This window comes from Dendropsophus ebraccatus, chromosome 1 (genome assembly GCF_027789765.1).
Source record: "Dendropsophus ebraccatus isolate aDenEbr1 chromosome 1, aDenEbr1.pat, whole genome shotgun sequence".
Taxonomy (NCBI): Eukaryota; Metazoa; Chordata; class Amphibia; order Anura; family Hylidae; genus Dendropsophus; species Dendropsophus ebraccatus.
In genome coordinates this window covers 200,052,406-200,078,409 of record NC_091454.1, presented here as the reverse complement: position 1 = coordinate 200,078,409, position 26,004 = coordinate 200,052,406, and the positions used below count along the sequence as shown (strand labels likewise).

The window sequence follows — 26,004 nt, the reverse complement described above, 5'->3', positions numbered from 1 at the left end:
AAAAGTCTACTCATGTCTTGAGGAATAACTAATAAAATAAATAAATTGAACTTTCGTTGTAGTTTTTCTAATCTATCCTGTTGCCCATAGCAACCATAGATGAGGAACCTGGAACAACACACACACATAAAAGCTGCAGTGTGTGAACCAAGCCTTAGGGATGACTGGACTCACTGTAACCCATCACATCGCAGCTTTTAGGCCTCATTCACACCTCAGTATATTTTTAGGGACCATATTGAATCTGTAGTGCATCCATAGTATTAGCCATAAGGAATGACGGCAAGGACGCCACTAGCCAGAATGACCGATCCGTATTTTACATCCATTGTTGTAGAAATTCTCAGTCGCCCCCGGCAACAGTCAGCAGCTTACAGGCTGTCAGATATATGAGCCGGCCACACACTAGGGAGTTTGCATTTTCTCCATCTACAGAGCCACAGGGGGGGGGGGTTGTTTTTATTTAATTATTATTTTTACCTCAGCCTGAATTTTATCATAAAATTTAAGATAAAAAAACAAAAAAAAAATATTTTGTGCTGTGAAGAGAGAAAAATTAAAAACCGTATTTTTATGCCGTTTATTGTGAGGTAAAGTTGATGATTAGAGAGGAGCGAATCCGAGGGAGCGGCGTTTGATTAGCGGTGGCTGAAGTCATTAGAGGTGGGCCTAGGAAGTCCTGGAGAACATGGATACAGCCATAGGCCCCAGGCTGCACGCTGGATTCTCTGGGGCAGCATCTGACTTCTTCAGCCAACGCTAAGCACATGCACTATGTTCTATCTATAGCTCCAGTCTGCCCGCTAACAATGAACTGGCATAGCCTCTGGCTGGATAGAAGCAGGACTCCTTGAATAACCCTATTAGGATATAGTGGAGCGGGAGAGGGTTTAGAGGACTACAGTACCCACAAAGACTATGCTCTTTGTACTCTGGTGCCCACAGCGTCTTATGTGCCACCTGACCAGTGATGTGTATCATGGTAGACTTATTACCTCATTGTATGCATCTGTGCCCCTTTTGATGCCCCCCAGAATGCCCATGCTGACCTCTATACACTGCTTAATGCCTCCACCATGGGCACATGTCACATACCAGGGGGCAATATAGCATCACAATGTATTATGTATGGAAAGATGACAGCAGCCAGGACAGTGATGGACAATTTTCTGCGGGAAGCCTTGAGTCCTGGCATCATGTGGGTATTCCTGTTATATGTGATTTACCTATACAGAACGAGTCCCCCCCCCCCCCCCCCCCCCTCCATGGCTGCAGTGACCCCTCTCCAGGATAATACCCCAGCCACACTGTAGGGAAGACCCCATGCCCTGAAATAGCATCTCCCTCATCGATGGCTGATCACTTCTGTAACAAGGAAGGGATGTGGAACCTTTGGCTCACCGGCTGTTGGAAAACTACACCAGGACCTCAATGGCTTTTATTGGACTATCCTTAAGATAGTCTAATAGGAGATCAGCCCAATCACCATTCAGATGTCACACACAATTTGGGGTACTTTATAGTGACATCCTGGTACAGCAGCCAGGTGCCATTAACTTCAATGGGACTACAGAGATGTACAGAGCTGTGCCTGGTAAACAGTCATCTGGATGAGCAAGGAACCGATGCAGTCCCCCACCTAAGGCCATGATCCCACATGCATGTGCCTGAAACTATGCACCACGAAAACTCCCTTAAAGGGGTTGTCCAGGCTTAGAAAAACATGGCTCTCTCTTCCATAAACAGCAACACTCTTATCCCCAGAAAGAGGGTGGTGCTGTTTTTGCAAGCAACTGTTTTTCTCATCCTGAATCGCCCCTTTAAACTTAGCATAGAGCCCATTATTGCTCCTTGTAGCCCATGTTACGGTAGCCATCAAGTTAATGAGTGATAAGTAGTTCTAATAACTTCTATAACACATTTTCTTTTTTTTCATTGTCTTTTATTCAGTAGTTTTTTTATCCTTAGTTTTTTGGCTTTTTTTTAATTTTATTTAATTTTTTTTAAGTCCTTTTGTTTTTTTTTTCTCCCCCCCTTTTTTTCAGCGCCAGACAAGGCAAGAAGTGATTACAGTCAGGGCATCACTAAAATGAGAGACCAAGACAACTCTCAGTAATGGCCTTGTCCCCAACCCCCATGCCGCCAACCCTGCCACGGTCAGCCAGATTTTCCCTGTGTGCTTTCCTAGCGGTTGGATTTTACACCAGCGCAGGGCACGGATGAGGAGGAAGAAGAGCAGGAAATGGGACGTTTAGGTACAGAAGAACCAACTTCTAAGATTGCAAGAAACAGGTAAAAGGTAGGGGGATGTAAAAAAAATACAATGTAAGAAAGAAATGGAGTGAAAGAAGAAGAAGAAAAAAAAAAAAATGAATGAGGCTGAAGAGATTAAAGCCACCCTGAGCACTCTCTCTAGTCCTGGAGAAGGAACCGTACAGAGCGCAGGCTGGTACTGCAATTGACATCTCAAAATAATAATAAAAAAATTGACAAAATTAAACCTACACATCAGGCAAGATGGTCAAGAAAAAAAAAAAATACAGTAAGTCCTGCTGTTACCCCCCCAAAGGGCAAGAAGTCAGCAGGAGCAGGGTTCACCCCGCGCAGCTATAAAAGGATAAATTCGATGGCACCTTAAACACTGGAAAAGTCAGACGGGGAGGGACTGGCAAGAGTTCCCGCACTGTCAGAAGTTTTCTTCAGTTTTGGAACAGGGTACGAATTCTAGGCTCGACTATTGGAAACTAGTTGGACTAAAGGACTGTCCAGTATGAAGGGGTCTGTACTAATTGACCCGGTCCTGGAATATATACAGGTTATTGGTGGTGGCCACAGCGATGATGTTCTCTTTAGGGTGCCAGGCTGTGTGCAGGATCTTCTTGTTGAAGTCCAGACTGTCCACCGTGATCTCATCCTTCTTCCGTTTGCCGCTGGCGCACACTTTACGTGGTTTCAGCACCATGCGTGGCTTGCTGTTCTCCCGTGAGGCCTCAAGGGTGATGTCACGTTTGGTGTTGCGGTCAAACATTCGGAAAAAGTTGTTGTAGGAGCCGGTCATGACAACACTGTAAAAGGGGAGAGGAGCGCGGGTTAATACAGGAGTGAGAGCTATGGGCACAACCACCATCTAAATACAGACTAAACATGCATGTCCCATAGGAGAGGCAGAGCTCATAAGGTCGGGCTGGTCTCGGCTCACTATCCATTATACTCACTTGTCAGGTCCGTTCCAGCAACACTCAAACTTGTCGAAGATGCAGTCATTCTCATATAAGGAGCAGAGCTTACTCCTGAGGTATTCATGTACCTGGGGATGTAAAGCAGTATAGTATTAATAGGACCATAGATACTACAGACGTCCAATAAGTTGCAGCTGCAGAAAAAAAACATCTCTCTTTCTGGCACTCTGGAAGCTTGTACTGCCATGAAGTAGTACGCAAACTTTAATGTGTGGGCTAGACACAGCGCCCCCTGGTGTTCTACAGGTAAAGGGTGGTGTAGGAAAAAGAGAACCTGCTCAGTTATAAGCCCTCTCTGAACCATTTGTTTCTTAAAGGGGTTATCCAGTGCTACAAAAACAAGGCCACTTTTAGAGATAACATAACTCTTGACTCCAGTTCAGGTGCGGTTTGCAATTAAGCTCCATTCACTTCAATGGAATTGAGCTGCAAAACCTCACCCAAGCTGGAGACAAGAGTGGGGCTGTCTCTGGAAGAAAGTTTTTGTAGCGCTGGATAATCCTTTTATTTCCAGACTTTAACCCATTCAAAGGAACTATTCAGACCTACAAAACGATTAGCATAAACCATCATCAGGCTCCAACACAAGTGTTATTATAGCCCAAGTAATATTACTGCCAATGCACCAGGGATGGTTATGGTTGCTCCTATCTATGGGGTATGATTAGGTCATGACCTGCAGCGGGTACACGAGAACTACAGCTAAAGGGGTTCTTTGCTCTGTACATCCATACATGTTAGAAGATTTCCTTTTCTATAAGCGGATCACAGTGTGTCCAGCCTGGTGAAACTCCTGGGGATTAGCTGTAATCTATGGGAAAACCTGGCAGTAAAGTGTTCAATCTCCCTACATCAACACCATGGGGGAAATCAAGCTTTACACAACGCTCATTTGCAATCGTGCTCTGTCTGTGTATTATATGACGGGTCCGTCCAGAGCAAGAGAAACACTCTTTATAACCAGTCTCCCCTCTGGTCAACGACTGACAATGATGCACATGGGAAGCCCAGAGGGGGGAAAAAAAAAAGTTTTTGTATCAACTTGTATCAGAAAGTTATATAGATTTGCAAATTTACTTCTATTAAAAAATCTCAAGTCTTCCCATACTTATCAGCTGCTGTTTGCCCTGCAGCAAGTGGTGTATTCTTTCCAGTCTGACAGTGCTTTCTGCTACCACCTCCGTCCAGAGCAGTAGCAAATCCCCATAGAAAACCTCTCCTGCTCTGGACAGTTCCTGACATGGACAGAGGTGGCAGCAGAAACCACCACTTCCCGCACGACATACAGCAGCTGATAAGCACAGGAAGGTTTGAGATTTTTAACTACTAAAAAGCCTGCATAAAAATGCTATGTGGAAAGTCACCGAAAAGGTGATAACTAAGAAACAACAAACAGTTCTTCACCACTAAGAGGAGGGAAACCGAAAGTTTTTTAGTTACTAGAGGAAAACGTTCATGTCAAGGAGCAAAACTACCATGTCCCTATGATTCCCTGCATGTGTCACCTGATATGTTTCCACGGGACGGCTCTCCATGTTCAAGTCCCAGATTTTGACAGACAAGTAGTCCCTGGTCATCATGTATCGCCCATTGTGGCTGAACTTCACATCGGAAATGGAAGAGATGATCTCTGAGAAGAAGGATCTATTGCTGGGATCTTCTGGCTCCTCAAACACTAAAAATAAAGAATGATAATCCCTTTAATGCCGGCCGTGCTGAGTCCTGATCAGACGCTGGAGGTTCTATGCCACAGAATATAGCAAGATACTGATCTACCAGCACTCCAGCTATAGCCAGCAGTCGATGACACAGTGATGGTGTATGTGACATATCCCCCACAGCCCTATGTTAGGCCACTTACCGCCATGGTAGGCTACTGACTCTCTCCCCCCCCCCCCTCCCCCTTAAATCACATATTGCCAACAGTCTTAACAGAGGGAGCACCCTCCTCCTGTCAAATACATCCGAAGCTGGTACTATTCTTTGCAGTATCAAAATGAATTAGACAGAGAAGGTTTGTGTGGTCTCAATCGCTGCAGTGGGATCCTGACTGGACAGTCACCTCCAAGCTTCTGCAGTAATCCCCATCAGCACAGTTTTTGAGTTCATGTGATCACTGCAATGCATATGTACAATGTGGTGCCCTAAAGGGGTTGTTCAAAAAAAATAAATAAAATAAAATTCTTTCAAAACAACTGGTGACAGAGATTGCAATACTTAAGTTTCCCCCTGCCCCCACTGCCAGCTGCCAAAAAAAAAAAAAAAAAAAAAAAAAATGGCTGGACTTCTTTAAGTCTTCCAGTACTTATCAGCTGCTGTATGTCCTGCAGGAAGTGGCATTCTTTCCAGTCTGACACTGTGCTCTCTGCTGCCACCTCTGTCCATAAGAGGAACTGTCTAGAACAGTAGCAAATCCTCATAGAAAGACTCTCAGGCTCTCCAGACTGGAAATACCACAAACAGCTGCCGATAAGTACTGGAAGACTTAAAGTCCAGCCATTTTTTTGGGCAGCTGGCAGCGGGGGCAGGGGGAAACTTAATACCGAATCCTAACTTACCTCGCCATGTGCCTGCGTCACTAGACTAGCCCCGAGACCCCAGCCGGAAGGAATTTTCCCAGAGTCCTGATGATGTCACAACAAGGGGGAAAATACCTTCCTGGCTGATGGACTGCCCACTCAGCCAATCAATTGTAATACCACACACAACCTGAGGACAGAGGTGGCGCTGTTCTTACAAAGTGGTAGCTATGCTTTTCTTTATTTAAGGTAACCCCTTTAAGTCTAGCTTTTTACTTCTTATGGTGCAATAAACATTGTCTCCATGTGTCTTCAAAATGTACATGAAGATAAAAGAGCGCCAAGAAGAGGCTAAATGTATGGTTTAGAACTGATGCAGATTATTAAGAACAAAGAGTTCACCTATTCCACCCAGATAGCCCTTCCCCCATCCCATCAGATATATATAGTAGTCATTGAGCTACGCACAAGGTTAAGAGGAGCCGCCAGACTCCGAATGACGTTATAACTTACACTTGGAGTGGCGGTCGCACAGCGCCGACTCGCGCATATCACACAGACGGATGGTGCCTTTGCTGCTGCTGTATACAAAAGTGTTGCAGTGATGTGGGTGGAACTCAGCCGCCGTGATCACTTCAGTCAGCTCCTCCATGTTGGCGGGTTTAATATCTACAATATCTGAAGGAGGGAGTAAAGGAAATGTAATACAAAGAACACTGGTGGGGGCACACACCCTGATTCTAATCCATTAGGACATGAAAACTAGGATGGTAACCTAAAGCAAAAAAGTTATACATCACAGAGCACAGAATTACACACTGTAGGATTAGAAGACAGTAAATGGATTATCCTGATCTGTTCCTGATGAATTGTACAGTGTATTACAGGCAAGGACTCCAATAGGCACCATGCATAGCAATCTCCAAGCTCAAACTGCAGCTCGTTTTTCCAGGACTTTAACCTCTTAATGACCGCCGATACGCCCTTTTACTGCAGCTCAAAGGTCACTGCATATACAGCGGATATGTAGCAGGTGACGCTCTATGTTACAGAGGACACCTGCCTGACCTCAGTCCAATACTCTACTTGCAGTGATCAATATTGATTGCTGAATACAAAGAATAAACAGACAGGTCTCAAACCAGTTAGGGTATATTCACAATCCCACCATGCTCCGTGTCCTGCAGTAAGTAAATGGGAGAGCGCACACATCTGCTTCCTCCCCTCCACGCTTAAGTGACATGCCACTTCTTTGAGCGGAGAAGTGCGCGCTCTCCCATATACGGGCAATGACACGCTGAGACAGGCGGACTTCCGACCGATTTGCTCAGTGTGAACATATCCCTAGGGGTCCAATCGTCACCCCTACAACAACTCTCTTATGCCAATTTGATGCCATGGCTGCCAAGGCCTTTACTAACCCTCCGTACCAGCTACAGCACCTCTGCTGGCTAAAGAGGTTATCCCAAGCTTAGAAAAACATGGCTGCTTTTTTCCAAAAACAGCACCAACCCTGGGTGTGCTTCTACAGCTCAGTTCCACTGAAGTAAAAGGAGCTAAATATTAATACCACACACAACCTGAGGACAGGGGTGGCGCTGTTTTTGCAAGAAAGTTGTTGTGCTTTTTCTAATCCCTACGGCAGACATTGGCAGCAGAGCACAGACCTAACTAATCAATGCTGTGTAATAGCATAGCACTGAGGAGTATAAGCAATCTTACTCCATACGGGGACTCAGCTAAGAAAACAATTCATCTAATAAGTTCAAATCAACCCCTTCACCCTATTTGTAAAATAGGAATTAAGAAAAAAAAAAATCATGGTGCCACATGCAGAATTGTCTGAACTATTGATCCTACATTGTGATCGGTGTAAAAGCAAAAAGGACGGAATTATTGGTCATATCATTCGATATAGATAATATAAAATGTTCCATGTATCCAAAACTGATAAAAACTACAGTTATGACAGCGGGCTACAGACAGACTCTGCGGCACATGTGAATGAGTAAATGATTAACCAATAAAAGTGGCCATTTTACTTGTAAAACTCCAGTAATACTGAATTGACTGTGTGTGTCTAGTATCTCCTCGCTATAGTACAGTGTAATACTACATGTCCTTTACTGCTGTGTGTGTCTGGTATCTCCTCTCTACAGTACAGTGTGATACTACAGTTCCTGTACTGCTGTGTGTGTCTGGTATCTCCTCGCTATAGTACAGTGTGATACTACATGTCCTGTACTGCTGTGTGTGTCTGGTATCTCCTCGCTATAGTACAGTGTGATACTACATGTCCTGTACTGCTGTGTGTGTCTAGTATCTCCTCGCTATAGTACAGTGTGATACTACATGTCCTGTACTGTTCCTTACCTCAGCCAGGATGAGCTGCTCACTGACGCACCAGGTAAGGGCGGTGTCATTTTATTTTTCTAAGACTGTGTGATCTGTACAGGACCCTGACAACACTCCAGTCCTCTACATAGAAAGTAACTTACAGCTTTCGGTAGCTCTTTCTGACTTGTATGTAAGGACTTGCTTTAACCATATTAGTTATCTCTATTATACACAGACACATACGCACATAAAGGTCGGTATCATAAAAACTGCGCTGACAACAGAAAACAACAATTCTGATATAAAAACGTATGGAGCTGTGCCGCGTAAACAAGGAAAGGGCTGCAGCCCCTTCATGTGACTGGTGGGGGCATCAGTACATGTTACACCCCATTTCCTCTTTCCTCTTTAAATGTCATGATAAGGATACTAAAGCTCCTGTCTGTGATCTCCAAGTGCCATAGATTGACTCGAAGGTCATCTGCCGACAGATACGTCTCATAGTCACTATTGACAGAGATGGAATTGATGTGATACGTATGAGCATTGGCGAATATTCTCCGAGGACTCGCTTCAACCATCAGGTCCATGGGGCGGAATACTGGCACCTGGAAACAAAAAGCCAAACTGGGTAAATAACAAGACCTCTCACCATTCTAATAGTCACTTAAGTATGTGCCCCGTATATTTATACAGGATAACCTGTAACTAGTGTTGAGCGGACTTAAAGGACAACTCCCACAAAAATTTTTTTTTGCTCATTTAACACACATTACAAAGTTATATAACTTTGTAATGTCGTTAAATACCCGGCCTGGCCCCCTTCCCCCACTTTCGGACCCCCTACCCCCCACCCCGGAAGTTAAGGAATGTATACATTACCTATTACGATCGTCACGGTCCTCTTCTCCGGGGCGGCATCTGGTGACGACGACGTCAGAGCCGAGGGGCGGTCCGGGTCTTCTTCCTCCTCGGCGTCTTCATGCAAAGTGAATGGGGATGAAAAGGCTGCTGGTGCACATGCGCACCAGCAGCCTTTTCATTGGCTGGAGCGCATCACATGGCTTCCAGCTTGCTCAGCCCTGATTGGCTGAGCTTGCTGGAAGCCATGTGATGCGCTCCAGCCAATGAAAAGGCTGCCGGTGCGCAAGCGCACTGGCAGCCTTTTCCATCCCCTGGACCCGGAAGTTGGAGACATCGCTGGATGGCGGAAGGCGGCGACGGAGAGGCGGACGGCGGGCGAATCGAGTGGCGATCGTCACCGGAGAGATGGTGAGTATGGTGTCTGTGTGTGTCTGTGTTTTTTTTTTTTTTGGGGTCCCGCGGGAGTTGTCCTTTAAACCGTTACTGTCATTTACATTTTTTTGGCAGAAATAAATAGTACAGGCGATAAGAAACTTTGTAATTGGGTTTATTAGCCAAAAATTGCATTTTTATCATGAAAAGGTTGTTTAAAGCTCTCCCCCCTGTCTTCATGGTTCTCTATGTAGAGGGGAGGGGTGGAGGGAGATGAGGCACCAAAACAAAACAAAGTTAATTTACAGCTACATCACGGGGCTATCTCCTCTGAAGTCAGCACTGACCTCTGAATACTGGCTTTCACACAGGTCCTGCTGTGTAATCCTTTGTTCTCTGCTGGTGACTACTCTCCCTCCTCTCCCCTCCCCTTTCCATAGGTTACACAGGGCTCGACTGGTGTAAAAGAGTGGATATTTCCTAATAATGAGCAGTGAGAGGAGGGGGGCCTGGGGAAAATCATTTTGAATGCCGATAATGGCATATTTGCCTAATAAACCCAATTACAAAGTTCCTTAAAATCGCCTGTACTAAAAAATAAAAATAAAAAAAAGACAGTGACACTTAAATGAACTGCTTGGGTTCTGCAACGTTTTTTTGAACCCGAAAGCATAGCATTTGACTACCAGTGTTTTCAGAAGTTGGATGCTGCCCTAAGGCTGCCAGGAAAAATTCTCTAGATGCCGGCAGACAAATGCTGAGTGTTCGGGTTGAGGGAACATTGCAAAACCCCAAGAGTTCAGCAAGTCAGCATTACCTGTAGCCAAAGCCAGAAAGGAGCAGAACTTACCCTGAGTGTGGTCACAGTGGTTGGATCCCTATATCTCCCATTTTCTTCTTTAAGGTTGTAACCTTCTGGTCTCTTGTCACGTTCACTGATTTTCCACAGCTTGATAGTTTTATCTGTAAATGGAAAGAGTTTCCCGGGTTTTCTAGTTATAAACTTATAATGGTTTCATAAAAGTAAAAAAGTTCAACAGCTTTCCAATACACTCTGTAGTCCAATTCCTCACCGTTGTCAAGATGTGTTTACTGCCAGTGATTGAGAACATTTCTGTTTGACTATAAACCCAAGTTCTGCTCTCAGCTCTGAAGTGAATGCACAGCTATCAGTCTAGGCAATGCTCCGGAAGTGGAATAAATCAGCACAAATCAGAGCATTGCCTAGACTGGACACAATCGTTGCCAGTTCTAAGATAGCGGCCCATCTTTGCTGAGACAAGTCAGTCTCGGAAGAACGCTTAACAGAGGAGCTTAAAGGGATACTCCCGGCTGGGGCTGGATATAGAGGTCTCCGGTCACTTACCTCCCGGGTTCCAGAGTCGGGTCCCAGATCGCGCTGCCAAATTCTCCTGTCCCGCTGCCCCTTCCTGGTATGAGCTGGGGCTTGAGACGTGACGTCTCAAGGCAGCTCAGCCATTCAGCAGCCGAGGCAGGGTCCCACCTGTAGCTTGAGACTTCTCGTCTTAAGCCGCAGCTCATACCAGGAAGCGTTATGGGAGAACGGGGCTGGAAGGGAGAACGGAACAGCTCGATCCGGGACCCGGCGCTGGAACCGGGGAGGTAAGTGACCGGCGGCCTCTATATCTACCCCTTCCCCGACCATACAATAAAAATGACCCCAGCCCAGAGTACCTCTTTAGCACTAGACAGGAAGACCCCTTGACAACATGGTGAAATGTAACAAATTTAGGCAGAATAAATCCAAAACTTCTGCAGTGACTTTTAAGAAGCAGAAACTCACCATTTGTAGACAACAGGAACTGTGCTGCATTCTTCTGTGGTAACCATCGGATCTTATTGATCTTCTCTTCGATTTCTAAACTCTTCAAGTAGTCGAATTCAGGCTCGTGGCTCTGGAAAGTGCTATAGACACTATATTCCCCTCTATGATAAGGGCTTTTACTCTGTAAGGAAGAGCACACAGAAATAATTAGAATACAAAAAGTTTTCCTATTAGTGGTCATGTGCATATTTGATCAGCACCACTAGATGGCAGCAGCTTCCTTGTCTACTAATAAAACAGAACATTAATACTCTCATTGGGGCCTAATAGGAAAACTACCAGCTACAAGGCGGCACGCCTTCACACTGCAGAGGATGGGGCTGATCAGGTTACTGCATTCGCTGCAGCTGGGAACATGGGAGCTTTTAGGATGGTTGGCAGCATGCAGAGTCCCTCCCTCTCTGTATAAAGAGTGGCTATGGTAAGGGAGGAAAGACCACACTAACCTCCTGCTGGAAGATGACCACACGTCCTCCTTTATCTCCAGTGGCTAATAATTCTCCAGAATGGTTAAATTCTACCGTAGATATGATATCAGCTGCAACGACAGAAGCATCATACAGTGTTATACACAATGGTGGTATAAGGGGGGAGGGATATAGATAGGGAAGATGAATATTACACAATAGGAATGGCAGTGACTGTATGAGGTAGTACCCACAGATTACAGAGGTGTACGCTCCCCTCCCTTTCTATTACATTGGACTGTGGAGCTGAGTACACACTGGTTTGATGCTTGCAATGAAAGAACCTGTATCCATCACTTCTATAAAAACAAACATACATAGCGAGATGTTTACTACAGATACACAGTACTAGGGGGGGGGCAACTCAATTTCTGCAGATCTCGCTTGTCAGAGTCTCTGGCTACCAAGAAACCGGAGTCTGTTCTACCTATCAAATGGACATAAGCGATGCTACCGATCCTGCCCTATGATGGAACAAGCAAATGCTGGATCACTGGACAGTCAGGGCTGTGGAGTCGGAAAAAATGTACCAACTCCGGCTTTAAAAAAAAAAAACTTAGAACAATTTAGAATTGAGTTTTGATATGATTTTAATAAGTTTTGCTCATCAATATATATTATGAGCAACATTCTAATAGGACACTGGCCCTATTACATAAGGGTGGTCGGGGAATATATCAGTAGTAGGACACTGTCCCTATTAGATAAGGGATAAGGGAGATTTGTGCTTTTCTCTTCCTGGATGCTGGATGACTGTATATGAGCAGCAGGGTAATATGAAGATATCCTGTGTAATATAGAGGAGGAGGAGGAGCATTAAGTAGTGTAGCAGTAACTTCTGTCCTCTTCTTCTGGTGTTTTTCTTCAGTGTTGTATGGCTGCAGCAGGCTGTGTGTGCGTGTGCGCGCTATGGCTGCAGCAGGCTGTGTGTGCGTGTGCGCGCTATGGCTGCAGCAGGCTGTGTGTGCGTGTGCGCGCTATGGCTGCAGCAGGCTGTGTGTGCGTGTGCGCGCTATGGCTGCAGCAGGCTGTGTGTGCGTGTGCGCGCTATGGCTGCAGCAGGCTGTGTGTGCGTGTGCGCGCTATGGCTGCAGCAGGCTGTGTGTGCGTGTGCGCGCTATGGCTGCAGCAGGCTGCGTGTGCGCGCTATGGCTGCAGCAGGCTGTGTGTGCGCGCTATGGCTGCAGCAGGCTGTGTGTGCGCGCTATGGCTGCAGCAGGCTGTGTGTGCGCGCTATGGCTGCAGCAGGCTGTGTGTGCGCGCTATGGCTGCAGCAGGCTGTGTGTGCGCGCTATGGCTGCAGCAGGCTGTGTGTGCGCGCTATGGCTGCAGCAGGCTGTGTGTGCGCGCTATGGCTGCAGCAGGCTGTGTGTGCGCGCTATGGCTGCAGCAGGCTGTGTGTGCGCGCTATGGCTGCAGCAGGCTGTGTGTGCGCGCTATGGCTGCAGCAGGCTGTGTGTGCGCGCTATGGCTGCAGCAGGCTGTGTGTGCGCGCTATGGCTGCAGCAGGCTGTGTGTGCGCGCTATGGCTGCAGCAGGCTGTGTGTGCGCGCTATGGCTGCAGCAGGCTGTGTGTGCGCGCTATGGCTGCAGCAGGCTGTGTGTGCGCGCTATGGCTGCAGCAGGCTGTGTGTGCGCGCTATGGCTGCAGCAGGCTGTGTGTGCGCGCTATGGCTGCAGCAGGCTGTGTGTGCGCGCTATGGCTGCAGCAGGCTGTGTGTGCGCGCTATGGCTGCAGCAGGCTGTGTGTGCGCGCTATGGCTGCAGCAGGCTGTGTGTGCGCGCTATGGCTGCAGCAGGCTGTGTGTGCGCGCTATGGCTGCAGCAGGCCGTGTGTGCGCGCTATGGCTGCAGCAGGCCGTGTGTGCGCGCTATGGCTGCAGCAGGCCGTGTGTGCGCGCTATGGCTGCAGCAGGCCGTGTGTGAGCGCTATGGCTGCAGCAGGCCGTGTGTGCGCGCTATGGCTGCAGCAGGCCGTGTGTGCGCGCTATGGCTGCAGCAGGCCGTGTGTGCGCGCTATGGCTGCAGCAGGCCGTGTGCGTGTGCGCTATGGCTGCAGCAGGCCGTGTGCGTGTGCGCTATGGCTGCAGCAGGCCGTGTGCGCGCGCGCTTTGGCTGCAGCAGGCCGTGTGTGCGCGCTATGGCTGCAGCAGGCCGTGTGTGTGCGCTATGGCTGCAGCAGGCCGTGTGTATGCGCTATGGCTGCAGCAGGCTGTGTGTATGCGCTATGGCTGCAGCAGGCTGTGTGTATGCGCTATGGCTGCAGCAGGCTGTGTGTGTGTGCGCGCCTCGAAAGACTCACCACTTCTCTGAACAACCAACTTCCATTGTTTGAATCGGTTTGAGCTCCCTGGGAGGCTTACTGTGGACGCTCTGGAGTATCTCACTAATAGAGTAGAGTGTTGGATAGGTTGATCTGTACCTCCCCCCCTCCTTTTCCTTTATGTGTATTCCCCAAGTCTGAGTGTATTTGTGTTTCTACCCTCAGTTATATTTTGTGGTGGGGCTACATATTGTTTTTGATAAAACTGCATAGGTGTATTGATGGTTCTGGCTGATATGCTGTCTATTACGGTTAGCGATGTTATGTGTTTGTTTTCTAACTTCACATTTAGCCATACACACAGATTGGCATGTATTTGGTAGCCCTATCTACCTGTTTACCTTGTTTTTCTTCTAAAAAATGTCAATAAATATTACATTTATAAAAAAAAATCCCCAGGTATATGACCGGCCATTTATGAAGGAGCAGGAGTCGGAGCAGCGGCTTACCGACTCCACAGCCCTGTGGACAGTAGCATTTTTTAAACAAATTTACAAAAAATAATGAGTAAATGGAGGGGGAAAAGGAAAAAAAATGCTTTTATTGGATGAAAATGTACGTGCACATTTTAGTGTCTGATCTATGACTCCACGTTCCAGCCCGCCCGCAGCTCCAATGACCTAAGAAACCGCTGTCAGTTCAAGTCATCAGAGCCACGGCTGATATGGATACCAGCCCAAACACGGACAATTCCTATTTAGGTCACACATGCTGTTAAAGTGATACTGTAACACACACACATACATATACACCCTTCTGGCTTCATTTCATAGGTTGACAGTGTCATCTGGGCCCAACAGCTGTGAAGCCCCGCCCAGATGACACTGTAAACCTATGAAATAATGTGATTGTAGAGCAGAAAGACACGTTTTATACAGGTATACATTGAATGTGGGTGGTGCAGAGAACCGCACAGAGTGGACAGTATCACTTTAAAGGGGTTAGCCATCGGCGGCACATTGGCCACTTTATAGTAAAATAGGTCAGTGTGCAGTATTAGTAAGTGTACTCACTGTATATACTGACAGTAGCTCCCTGTATACCTCATAGAGCTAATATCAGACTCCTCTTCACCAGGCTGGGCTGCCCTACTGCTTTGTTCCTGCCCCGTGTCCCCCATAGACATATACAGGCTCAGTGGTGGACACCGAGGAGGTGGGGCATGGCCACATGCTCCTCCACGTTGGCCATATTATGGACAGGAACACCACAGAGCAGGACAGCACAGCCTGGAGGGGAGTCTGATTTTAGCTCTATGAGGTACACAGGGAGCTGCTGTCAGTATATACAGTGAGTACACAGGGAGCTGCTGTCAGTATATACAGTGAGTACACAGGGAGCTGCTGTCAGTATATACAGTGAGTACACTTACTAATACTGTACACTGAATTATTTAACTATAAAGTGGCCAACCCCTTTACAGCAATGACATCACCATCTGCTGCATCTTCTTCATCATTACATTACTCTAATGCAGAGTAAAAGAGGATCTTGGGAGTTACTATCAGTCACCCATCAGTGCCCACTAGGCTGGCACCAAGGCACAGCATCACAGACATGTCAAGACACTGAATGGTGCCAGTTATTGCTCACAACTGGGTTTTTCCAGGGCATTACCAGTATAGAGCCCTCTACTCTCCTAAGGCATGTTAACACTGTGCACGTGATGATGTGCGGGCTTCCTAGGTCACATGCTGTCACATGACAGAAATCCTGAGTTTTGGATTATCCTTGGGCCCCAGGCCGACCACCACAATATAAAACATGATGGTACTACTTACCCATGGTATCTACTGCTCCTATTCAATTCATAAAGGCTTAAACAACAAGACCCATCATAGGCTTAGATACGTCTCTCATATGAAGCTTAGATATACTATATGGCTTGGTGCATACCAATAAAAACCTCTGTCAATATGACAGTGTGCGACCACAACCTATAAGTAGCAGTATCTGAATTATTATGTGATTAGATACACAGTATCACAGACTTGGCTTCAGCTGCCAGTGACAAGATTGGATGCAGCAGCATCATACTAAGGGCCCTATTCCACCGGACGATTATCGTTCAGATTATCGTTAAATCGTTCGAATCTGAACGATAATCGTTCGGTTGAAATGCAGTTAACGATTAACGACCGAACGAGAAATCGTTGGTCGCTTTATAAGACCTGGACCTATTTTTATCGTTGCTCGTTCGCAAATCGTTCGCATTGAATAAGACATCGTTCGGTCGTTCGCAATAGATAAACGCAATAGCGAATAAATATCGAAGAGAAACGATCGCAATTACGATCATAAGTAACGATTATCGTTCCATGGAAATGACCGAACGTTTTCAGGTCTTTCGCAATAGCGGTCGTTTGAGATCGTTAATCGTTAACGATTATGCAAACGATAATCGTCCGGTGGATCTGCTCATCAGAACAAAAAGCTTGGATACACCGGCACAAAATGTGTACAACTGAGTATTAATGAGATTAGATACACTGGCAGAGAGTTACAGCACGAAGGGCTAAGATACAATACATTACTGGTCCTGCTTGATTTACTAGGGATTAGATACTGTAATATAACCTTGCAATGCGGATGGGGATAGGACCCCTTTAAGTACAGTAAGGGCACAGTCAGACATGTCCGCTAAATGTGTACATTATCCTGTGATCCACATCTGTGTTTCCCATGACAACACTGACAGACAGAGGTACAGGACCATTGGGTTAAAAAAAAAAAAAAAACACCTGTGAAGAAAAATGGCGGCATTTCATCGGCCACAGAGAGACATTTTGCCGACATCTACAGGAAGTCTAAGATTAGGAGGCACAGCAGTGCTCTGACCCCATGGATTGTCAGAGTTCAGCTCTGAAGTCATTTCCACTCACTCATTTCCTGCAGACGCTTCCAGGTCTCATGTCTTCCTGGCGTTACAATGCTCCTTGTGGAGATCCGCCTAGTGTAAGGGCCCTATTCCACCGGATGATTATCGTTTGCATAATCGTTAACGATTAACGATCTCTAACGACCGCTATTGCGAAAGACCTGAAAACGTTCACTCATTTCCATGGAACGATAATCGTTACTTATGATCGTAATTGCGATCGTTTTTTCTTCGCTATTTATTCGTTATTGCGTTTGTATCTATTGCGAACGACGTCTTAATCAATGCGAACGATTTGCGAACGTTTTGCGAACGAGCAACGATAAAAATAGGTCCAGGTCTTATAAAGCGATCAACGATTTCTCGTTCGGTCGTTAGTTGCATTTCAACCAAAAGATTATCGTTTAGATTCAAACGATTTAACGATAATCTGAACAATAATCGTCCGGTGGAATAGGGCCCTTAACCTTATGCCAAAACGTATGCAGACGGGCCAATTCCAATAGTAGAACTAGTCTTCTCTAATGGCCATTACATGGGCTGAGTACAGTCCTGACCGCAGAACCCTTTAATCTGGCAGCTGGACATTGGGGAGAGGAGATAACTGGCAATGATATACAGCGCCTCCTTGTGGTAGTGCTTATATCTCGAGTCAAGGCAAAGGCCACCATAGTATTAAAGGCTTCATCATACACAAATTTAAAGGGGGTTCTCCAAACTAAGGACAGGAGAGGTGCAGTTTCTGGAAGAAAACAGCCATATTCTTCTAACTCCTTTAAGCTTATTGTATGGGCATCTTTTATCAACCGTAACAGCAATAGCCGCCATCGCCGTACGTATGTAAGTGATTGATAGGTTATCAGATAGAATGGTGGAATATCAGAATTTTACTGCATATTTTCTTACTGCAGTGTGTGACAGGGTCGGACAAGATGTAGTTGCCATGGCAACTAGAAAATCCACCCTGACAACAGAGTTGCGCTCTGTGCCCTTAATGCGTTTGGCAGCCGGCAGCTTCTATTCAGTGCCAGGAACTAGACGCAGCCATGGCGGTACAGACCAGCCGGGTTCCTTCACACACGGAGAATAGTACACTATGTTTATGTACGCAGAACCAGGGCTGTGGAGTCGGCAAGCCGCAGCTCCGGCTCCTGAATTTTCTCAGGACCGACTCAGACTCCTGCTCCTTCATAAATGGCCGGTCATATACCAGGGGAGATATTTATCACACTGGCTCAGCAGCTTCTCCCTAATGTCCTACATGATCCTGGGGCGACTTCTGAGGGAATAAAGGAAGCTTCTCCTGTGTGTGCAGTGAATGCAGCCAGTCTCCAGCCTCCATGTCCTGAACTACTCACAACTAGACTAGATGGAGCAGGGGGTCTTTTCCTGCTGACAATCTTCTATGTTTCTGACTAATTATTCACCATACACACAGAAACACTGCTAACACTGCCAGATCCCTGTAATATAGAGGTCAGCCATAGTGATATAGAGAGGGGTCACACAGTGATATAGAGAGGGGTCACACAGTGATATAGAGAGGGGTCACACATAGTGATATAGAGAGGGGTCACACATAGTGATATAGAGAGGGGTCACACATAGTGATATAGAGAGGGGTCACACATAGTGATATAGAGAGGGGTCACACATAGTGATATAGAGAGGGGTCACACATAGTGATAGACAAGGTCACTGTGGGGGCACACAATAGCACACACACACACACACACACAGCCTGCTGCAGCCATAGCATACACACACACACAGGCTGCTTCAGCCATAGCATACACACACACACAGCCTGCTGCAGCCATAGCATACACACACACACAGCCTGCTGCAGCCTTAGCGCACACACAGCTTGCTGCAGCCATAGCGAACACCACACACAGCCTGCTGCAGCCATAGCGAACACCACACACAGCCTGCTGCAGCCATAGCACACACACAGCTTGCTGCAGCCATATCAAACACCACACAGCCTGCTGCAGCCATAGCAAACACAGCTTGCTGCAGCCATAGCGAACACCACACACAGCCTGCTGCAGCCATAGTGTGCACACACAAACACACAGAGCCTGCTGCAGCCATAGCGCGCGCGCGCACACGCGCACACGCACGCACACACACACACACACAGCCTGCTGCAGCCATAGCACACACGCACACACAGCTGCAGCCATAGAACACTGAAGAAAAACACACAATATTATCCCAGAGAGAAAACACCACACTGAGGACAGAGGTTACAGCAACACTACTTATGTCTTCTTCTCCTCCTCTATATTACACAGGATATCTTCATATTACCATGCTGCTCATATACATTCATCCAGCATCCAGGAAGAGAACAGCACAGATCTCCCCCCACACAATGGACTCTTCCTGCTCAGAAACAAACTGCCAAATAGTGACCGACAACTTTTCCATGACCCCCCTTATGTAATAGGGCCAGTGTTCTATTACTGATATATTCCCCGACCACCCCTATGTAATAGGGCCAGCGTCCTATTACTGATATATTCCCTGCCCCCCCTTATGTAATAGGGCCAGTGTCCTATTACTGATATATCCCCCGACCACCCCTATGTAATAGGGCCAGTGTCCTATTACTGATATATCCCCCGACCACCCCTATGTAATAGGGCCAGCGTCCTATTACTGATATATTCCCCGACCACCCTTATGTAATTGGGCCAGCGTCCTATTACTGATATATTCCCTGACCACCCTTATGTAATAGGGCCAGTGTCCTATTACTGATATATCCCCCGACCACCCCTATGTAATAGGGCCAGTGTCCTATTAGAATGTTGCTCATAATATATATTCATGAGCAAAACTTGTAAAAAATTCATATCAAAATTCAATTCTACATTTTTTAAAGATTTTTTTTAAAGCTGGAGTCTGAGTCTGTACATTTTTTGTTACACACCAACTCAGACTCCAGCCAAAGCTAGCTCCAACTCAGACTCCCCGACTCCACAGCCCTGCGCAGAACTGGAATATATAACAGCGCCACTTACAGCTGTGTCTGGGACTGCAGATGAGCGAACCACAGAGAATTCTATAAAGTGTTTGCTTCTGCTATGGACATAGCCAAGCAGTATAAATAGCTGAAGTGTATATAGGAGCAATCAGATGTACAACGTAAGAAACTTTCCCAATGCCGCGTAATTTAGTATTCCACACAGAGCCTGGATCCAGGATTATCACCTCCGCACAAGGCCCTTGCACTAGCAACAGATGTCACCCATGCGAAGGCTTGGATACAGAGTAGCTGGGATAATAAACAGGCCGAGCGTGCCGCACCGCTGTGTAACATCCACGCGGGCGAATCTGCCAAGTCCGGACCTGTGAAGGAAAGTCTGGGAAAACAGGTCTGGGAGTTTACTGCTGGGTGGAGAAAGCAAAGTTATCCTGCAAAGTAAATCACCCGCTGAGACGGAAAAAGCCACAAGTCAGCGCCTGCTGCTCCATACCCTGTACAGTCAGACTATTCCCCGGGTGGAGTAAAGTGAACTCTACTGCTGTGAATGCACGCCAGGCGTTTTACATGTGCCAAGGTTTTTCTGAATCACCCACAAAAGGAGTGTGCAGGATTTGTGGATGTCTGGGAATAATCCGTATAGATATGACATAGAGAATCGGCATGTGTGACATAGCTGAATACCTCCACCCCATGTCCTGAGAAAAGGGCATTCTCAACATATACAGGCCTGCCCCATCACTACAGGAAGAGTAATGTCACCCAACAGGTTCCATCAAGTGATACACAAGATGATTTATATAAAAGGAAAAACTACAGCCCTCTACCGAGAGGGAACAGGGGAAATAAGGTAGCCTCCAACTCTCAAAGTAATACAGGGACGGCGTTCTTGCTCAGTGTGAACATGGCCAAAGAATTAACATGTCAATTCTTTGGCCAGATTCTGCTAGCGGAATCCTATTGAAGTCAATAGGGACTTAAATTCTGCTTGCATTCCACTTAAATTCTGCTTGAATTCTGCTCAAATTCTGCCAGAGCTGAATAGGCGAGGAATTTCAAGTGGAAAACTTTCCTCTACAATTCCTCAGTGTGCACATACCCTAAATTTATGGACTGAATGCACTGAACAGAGGATGGTCTGCAGCAAGGTCACATGATCCCGCAGCAGGACCAGAACAGTTACTCAAACGGAAAACAATGAGGCCCCGTCTGAATCTGTTCTCTGTAATTGTGGGTGTTATGGATTTGGCAAAAAGCTGACTGTCAGGGGTGTCAGGTGCTGGACCCCCTCCCATGAGATATTGATGACCTATAGGATAGGCCATCAATATATTTTACCTAGAAAACCCTTCTAACGTCTGCATTCTCTGCACAATTTCTGCAAGGCTGCTTGCTGCAGAAAGATGGAGAAATCCTGCTGACATACACTGAGGGTATATTATATCCTGTACCATGCATCTAGGTGTAGTGTTCCTTAGGTTAAGGTATAATGGATTTAACATTTTCAGCATTAGCATCTCTTCTGTATTCTGGCTACGTTGTAGACAGGCGCATACATGTCCCCCAAACCTGATTGAGGAGTACACAGCTGGATGGACATAGAAGTGTATAGTGAGCCAAATAGAGAGAACTATTGATCCGTGCACAGTTCATACAATCTTGTGTTATTATTGGCTTAGTCAGTGACCAATGGAGAGGAAAAACAAATGAATAGGCACAATACCTTCTGAGACATCGTCTTCCACAGCTCCTTTCACCTGAGAAAAACACCACTGAATATCATTGCCTCCACCAGCTCCTGGAGGGGAAGAGAAATGAAAGAGTTAATGAGGATTAGAAGGGTCCTAAAGCCGCTCATACATGTTACACACAGGCACATCCGCCAACTTATGAGCAAAAGCCCTATAATCTAGCAACAGCACTAAAAGTTGGTATATATTCATAGTCCAGGGGTAGGGAACCTCGGCCCTCCAGCTGTCGCAAAACTACAACTCCCATCATGCCTGGACAGCCAAAGCTTTAGCTGTCTAGGCATGATGGGAGTTGTAGTTTTTCAACAGCTGGAGAGCCAAGGTTCCCTACAATCCAGAGGGCTTTACACTAAGGTACAGACCTAAAATCATGCACACAGCAGAATTACATATTCATCCTTCAGTCACTGCACCCCCTCCCCTCCTTTGTACTGTCAAGCATCTCTTATCCATATGAAGCAGCTGTCAGGTAGGAAGACACAGTTTTTACATGATAGACACTTATTTCTTCTTTGCAACTTCTCAAAATAAGCTTTCTGCTATTACCGTGAGCGGATAAGACTTTGCTGTGGAGGATTCCTTACGATTTGGTGGAGAATACAGGCAATCGATAAGTAAGACCTAAAAAGATTCATGTTCATTGGCCGTTGTGTCTTGTAACTCATCCTCGGTTTAACCTCTTAAGGACGCATGACGTACCCGTACGTCATGCGCCCGCAAGAAGTGTTCAGAGCGGGGCCACGCGGCGACCCCACTCTGAACCACCGCGGTCCCGGGTGCCGCTTGTGGCCCGGGACCGCGGGTATTAACGGGCACGGTCCGATCGCCGTGCCCGCTAATACAGTAATCAGATGCAGCTGTCAAAGATGACAGCTGCATCCGATTACCGGACGCAGCACTTCCCTGGTGTCTAGTGGCGGAGATCGAGTGATCTCCGTGACTGGTGCCGGCCGGGGTCTCCGCCAAAATGGCACTGATCCCGGCTCGGCACTCGGATGCTTTCGGCTGCAGCAGCCGAAAGCATCAGAGTGCCGATCTCATTGATCTTTGCTGTATAACTATACAACAAAGATCTCAATGAGAGATCAGTATACTTATACTAGAAGTCCCCCAGGGGGGAATAACCCTAACCCCAGAGGGGCTTCTAGTATAAGTGTGTAAAAAAAAAAAAAAAAAGGTTATTAAAAGTAAAAAGCCCCCTCCCCTAATAAAAGTCAGAATCACCCCCCTTTTCCCATGTTTTTAATAAAAGTAAATAAATAAACAAACTAACATGTTTGGTATCACCGCATGCGTAATCGCCCGAACTATTAATCACATTCCTGATCTCGCACGGTAAACGGCGTAAGCGCAAAAAAATCTCAACGTGCAAAACACAAGGAGGAAAAACTAAAACGCAAAAAACAAAAATTGGCTCCGTCCTTAAGGGGTTAAGGGTTTATGCACACTGAGCAATTCAAGCAGAATTTCGAACGGATTTCATGTCAAAATGCGTGCGTAATCCACTCGAAATTCCGCAGCCTTGGCTCCCATAGGTTTCTATTGTCTTTTCGTACATTAGTGCACAAGGCGGAATTTTTCATCGGGAAATTCCTTCCTGATCCACGCTCCCCCGAAGAATTTGGGTGGATTCCGCTAGAGGAATCCTATAGAAGTCAATGAGCTTGAATTCTGCTTGAATTCCGCTCAAATCCTGCCAGAGCTGAATAGACAAGGAATCCCAAGCAGAAAACTTTCCTCTTCAATACCTCCTATTCCCCAGTGCATGCATACCCTTAGGGTAGTATTACACAGAGCGATTATCGTTTGAAAAAACGTTAAATCGTTCGGATTTGAACGATAATCGTTTAGTGTAATAGCAGACAGACTGATAGAATTTGGACCTATTTTTATCGTTGATCATTTGCAAATCGTTCGCATGTAATAAGACGTTGTTCGCAGTAGCGGCAAATGCAGTAATGACGAGAGGACAAACGCAATAACTATCATAAGTAACGATCATCGTTCTGTGTAATTGGGTGAACAATTTCAGGACGTTAGCCATAGCGGTTGTTTGAATTAGTCTATCGTTAAATCGGCGAAAAATCGCTTTGTGTAATAGTACCCTAATGGAGCAGAGCTGCAATAACGGGTGAAGCGCATAGAAGGAAGTGGGGCTGGCAGGAAGCAGATCATTCATGCAAAAGATCAGGAAATCACTCTAAAGCACTGGATACCAGGGACGAGAGCACTAGGATGACCCAAGGAACGCACATTGAGAAGGGGTCCTGCACAGAAGACGTCAGAATAGAAGACCTTAGAGGGGGGGGGGGGTGCCCACGTTTAGCATCTGCACCAGACAAAGGCATTCATCTTCCTGCCCTATTATTAACTGAGGTCTCAAAAGAGGAGAGGTGGCCCCGGGCCCTGAGGGCTGAATATGGGCTAGTAGTCACACAATGGAGCTCAGGCTGGGGACCTCTATTGTGTGCTGCTGCAAACCATCAATGGCGGATATCATATGGTCCCTGAACATAAAAGAGATGGGCTGTGCATCCACCACCCTCCACACGCCAACCTATATGGCGGATTCAGAGGGCATTATATATATATAGCCAATCTCAGAGCTGATTATATAACTGATCAGCTAATACAATGCCAAGCTCCAGACATTGGCCCTATACAGCTACTCCAGCCACTGGGGCCAAATTTAACTTCTTTACCACAACTTACGCCCCTCCAGCTGTTGCAGAACTACAATTCCCATCATGACTGGATGGTTAAAGCTTTGGCTGTCCAGGCACGATGGGAGTTGTAGTTCTGTAACAGCTGGAGGACCATCAGTTTGACCCCCCCCCCCCGCTCTACCATGAGAACTTTCTCTCCATTTGGAGGCATAACCTAAAATGTAGACAAACTAACACACCCCAGATACTTTCTAACTGCTGCAAAACTACAACTCTTGGCATGTTAAAAGTTTTGCAACAATTGGAAAAACAAGAGCTGGAGACCAGTAGTGTATGCCGGCTGCCAATCTACATGATCCTACCTGGTGTAATGATAGATTTATGTAGCATGCAGGTAGTGACAGCTTACACACCCTATCTCCGCCTGCATTTACCCATTGCATGCTGGCATAAAAGTAGTGGAAATAAGGATCCATTATGGAGATAGAAGAGTAAATAACATATGAAAGCATGAAATAAGCAATGCTAATGTCAAGGTGCAAAACTACAATTTCCATCATGCCTGGACAGCCGAAGCTTTAACAATTCAGGCACAATGGGAATTGTAGTTCTTCAACAGCTGGAGTGCCAAAGGTTCCCCATCCCTGATATAAAACATACAGACACACCTCACATTTAACAAGGCTCTTAATATATAAGTCTTAAGTAAAGCAGAGAGAGTCACTAGCGGAGCTGCGGGCTCTGAGGAGATGCAGCCAAGACATTGTACACAAAGCACAAGACACACTACTACTACTACCCAGAAAGACGGCTCTCGGAGAAAACTTCAGGAACATGGATTGCGTCTGGGAACACAGCTGCCATTGACAGAAATCCTGGACCGCCCTCGCCATAAAGAGTTCCTAGTTCCGCTGACACAGGAAGGAGCCGTGTCCCAATCTCCTCACCCCCTCGGGAGGTGTAGTGACATGCCCACCGCACAACTAGTGCAGCCCAGAAGAATAAGAGAAGGATTCCTGGCTAAGAAGGGGTTAAGTGACCCCCCCCCTCGCCTGAGTGATGTGCTTTGTCAGAGGATGTGCTGCTGAAAAGGATGCGGTGGGGGGTGGGGTAAGGGGGGGTAACATTACCAACACAATGTACAGCGGCACATAAAGGCAGGACCGCCGCAGGAAGATGATGCAGGGCTGCTGGGAGCGGGCATCCCCCTGCTGCATGATGGGAGAGAAAGACTTCAACTTGACTGGGATGGAGGATACACACTACGCACAGCCCCAGGGGATCATCTACGGCATGGGCAATACTACATTTCCCATCATGCCTGGACAGCCTAATCCAAAGCTTTAGCTCTCCGGGCATGATGGGAGTTGTTGTTTTGCACTTTGGAGAGCCATGATCTATGGACATAGAGTGACATCACCGGGGGACGCTTACCTCACCATTTCCCTGCAGTCACCGTACACTGGATACAGCGGGGGTGGGGAACCTCTAGTCCTCCGGCTGTTGCAAAACTACAATTCCCATCATACCTGGAAAGCGATGGGAATTGTAGTTTTGCAAAAGCTGGAGGGCAAGAGGTTCCCCATCCCTGCTGTATCCAGTCAGCAACGCTGATAGTCCACTATAGGCTACACCAAGAGCCACCTATGGGCCAAGTACCACCCTGACCACATCTACAGGGCACCCACTCCTACCAGTCCATACTCTTACATAAAGACCATTACGCACCCCTTAAAGTGACTGTACC

General features: G+C 46.6%; 1 protein-coding gene across 2 annotated transcripts in view; it reads right to left on the bottom strand.

The window, feature by feature from the left end:
* Window positions 1–1,920: 1,920 nt before the first annotated feature.
* The window catches only part of PPP2R2A (protein phosphatase 2 regulatory subunit Balpha), a 27,354-nt gene continuing 3,270 nt past the window's right edge, over window positions 1,921–26,004 (bottom strand). The window contains exons 1-10 of one of the 2 annotated variants that reach the window (XM_069944337.1): window positions 25,057–25,108; window positions 21,564–21,638; window positions 11,624–11,715; window positions 11,136–11,298; window positions 10,182–10,294; window positions 8,526–8,703; window positions 6,272–6,436; window positions 4,745–4,914; window positions 3,216–3,307; window positions 1,921–3,065 (exon numbers count right to left, since the gene is read on the bottom strand). In XM_069944337.1, coding sequence (XP_069800438.1) covers window positions 2,786–3,065; window positions 3,216–3,307; window positions 4,745–4,914; window positions 6,272–6,436; window positions 8,526–8,703; window positions 10,182–10,294; window positions 11,136–11,298; window positions 11,624–11,715; window positions 21,564–21,638; window positions 25,057–25,093 — 1,365 coding nt within the window. In that variant the 5' untranslated portion in view covers window positions 25,094–25,108 and the 3' untranslated portion in view covers window positions 1,921–2,785. Of the gene's footprint in view, window positions 3,066–3,215; window positions 3,308–4,744; window positions 4,915–6,271; window positions 6,437–8,525; window positions 8,704–10,181; window positions 10,295–11,135; window positions 11,299–11,623; window positions 11,716–21,563; window positions 21,639–25,056; window positions 25,109–26,004 lie in introns of those variants that run through there. The other variant, XM_069944338.1, reaches the window with a different exon arrangement.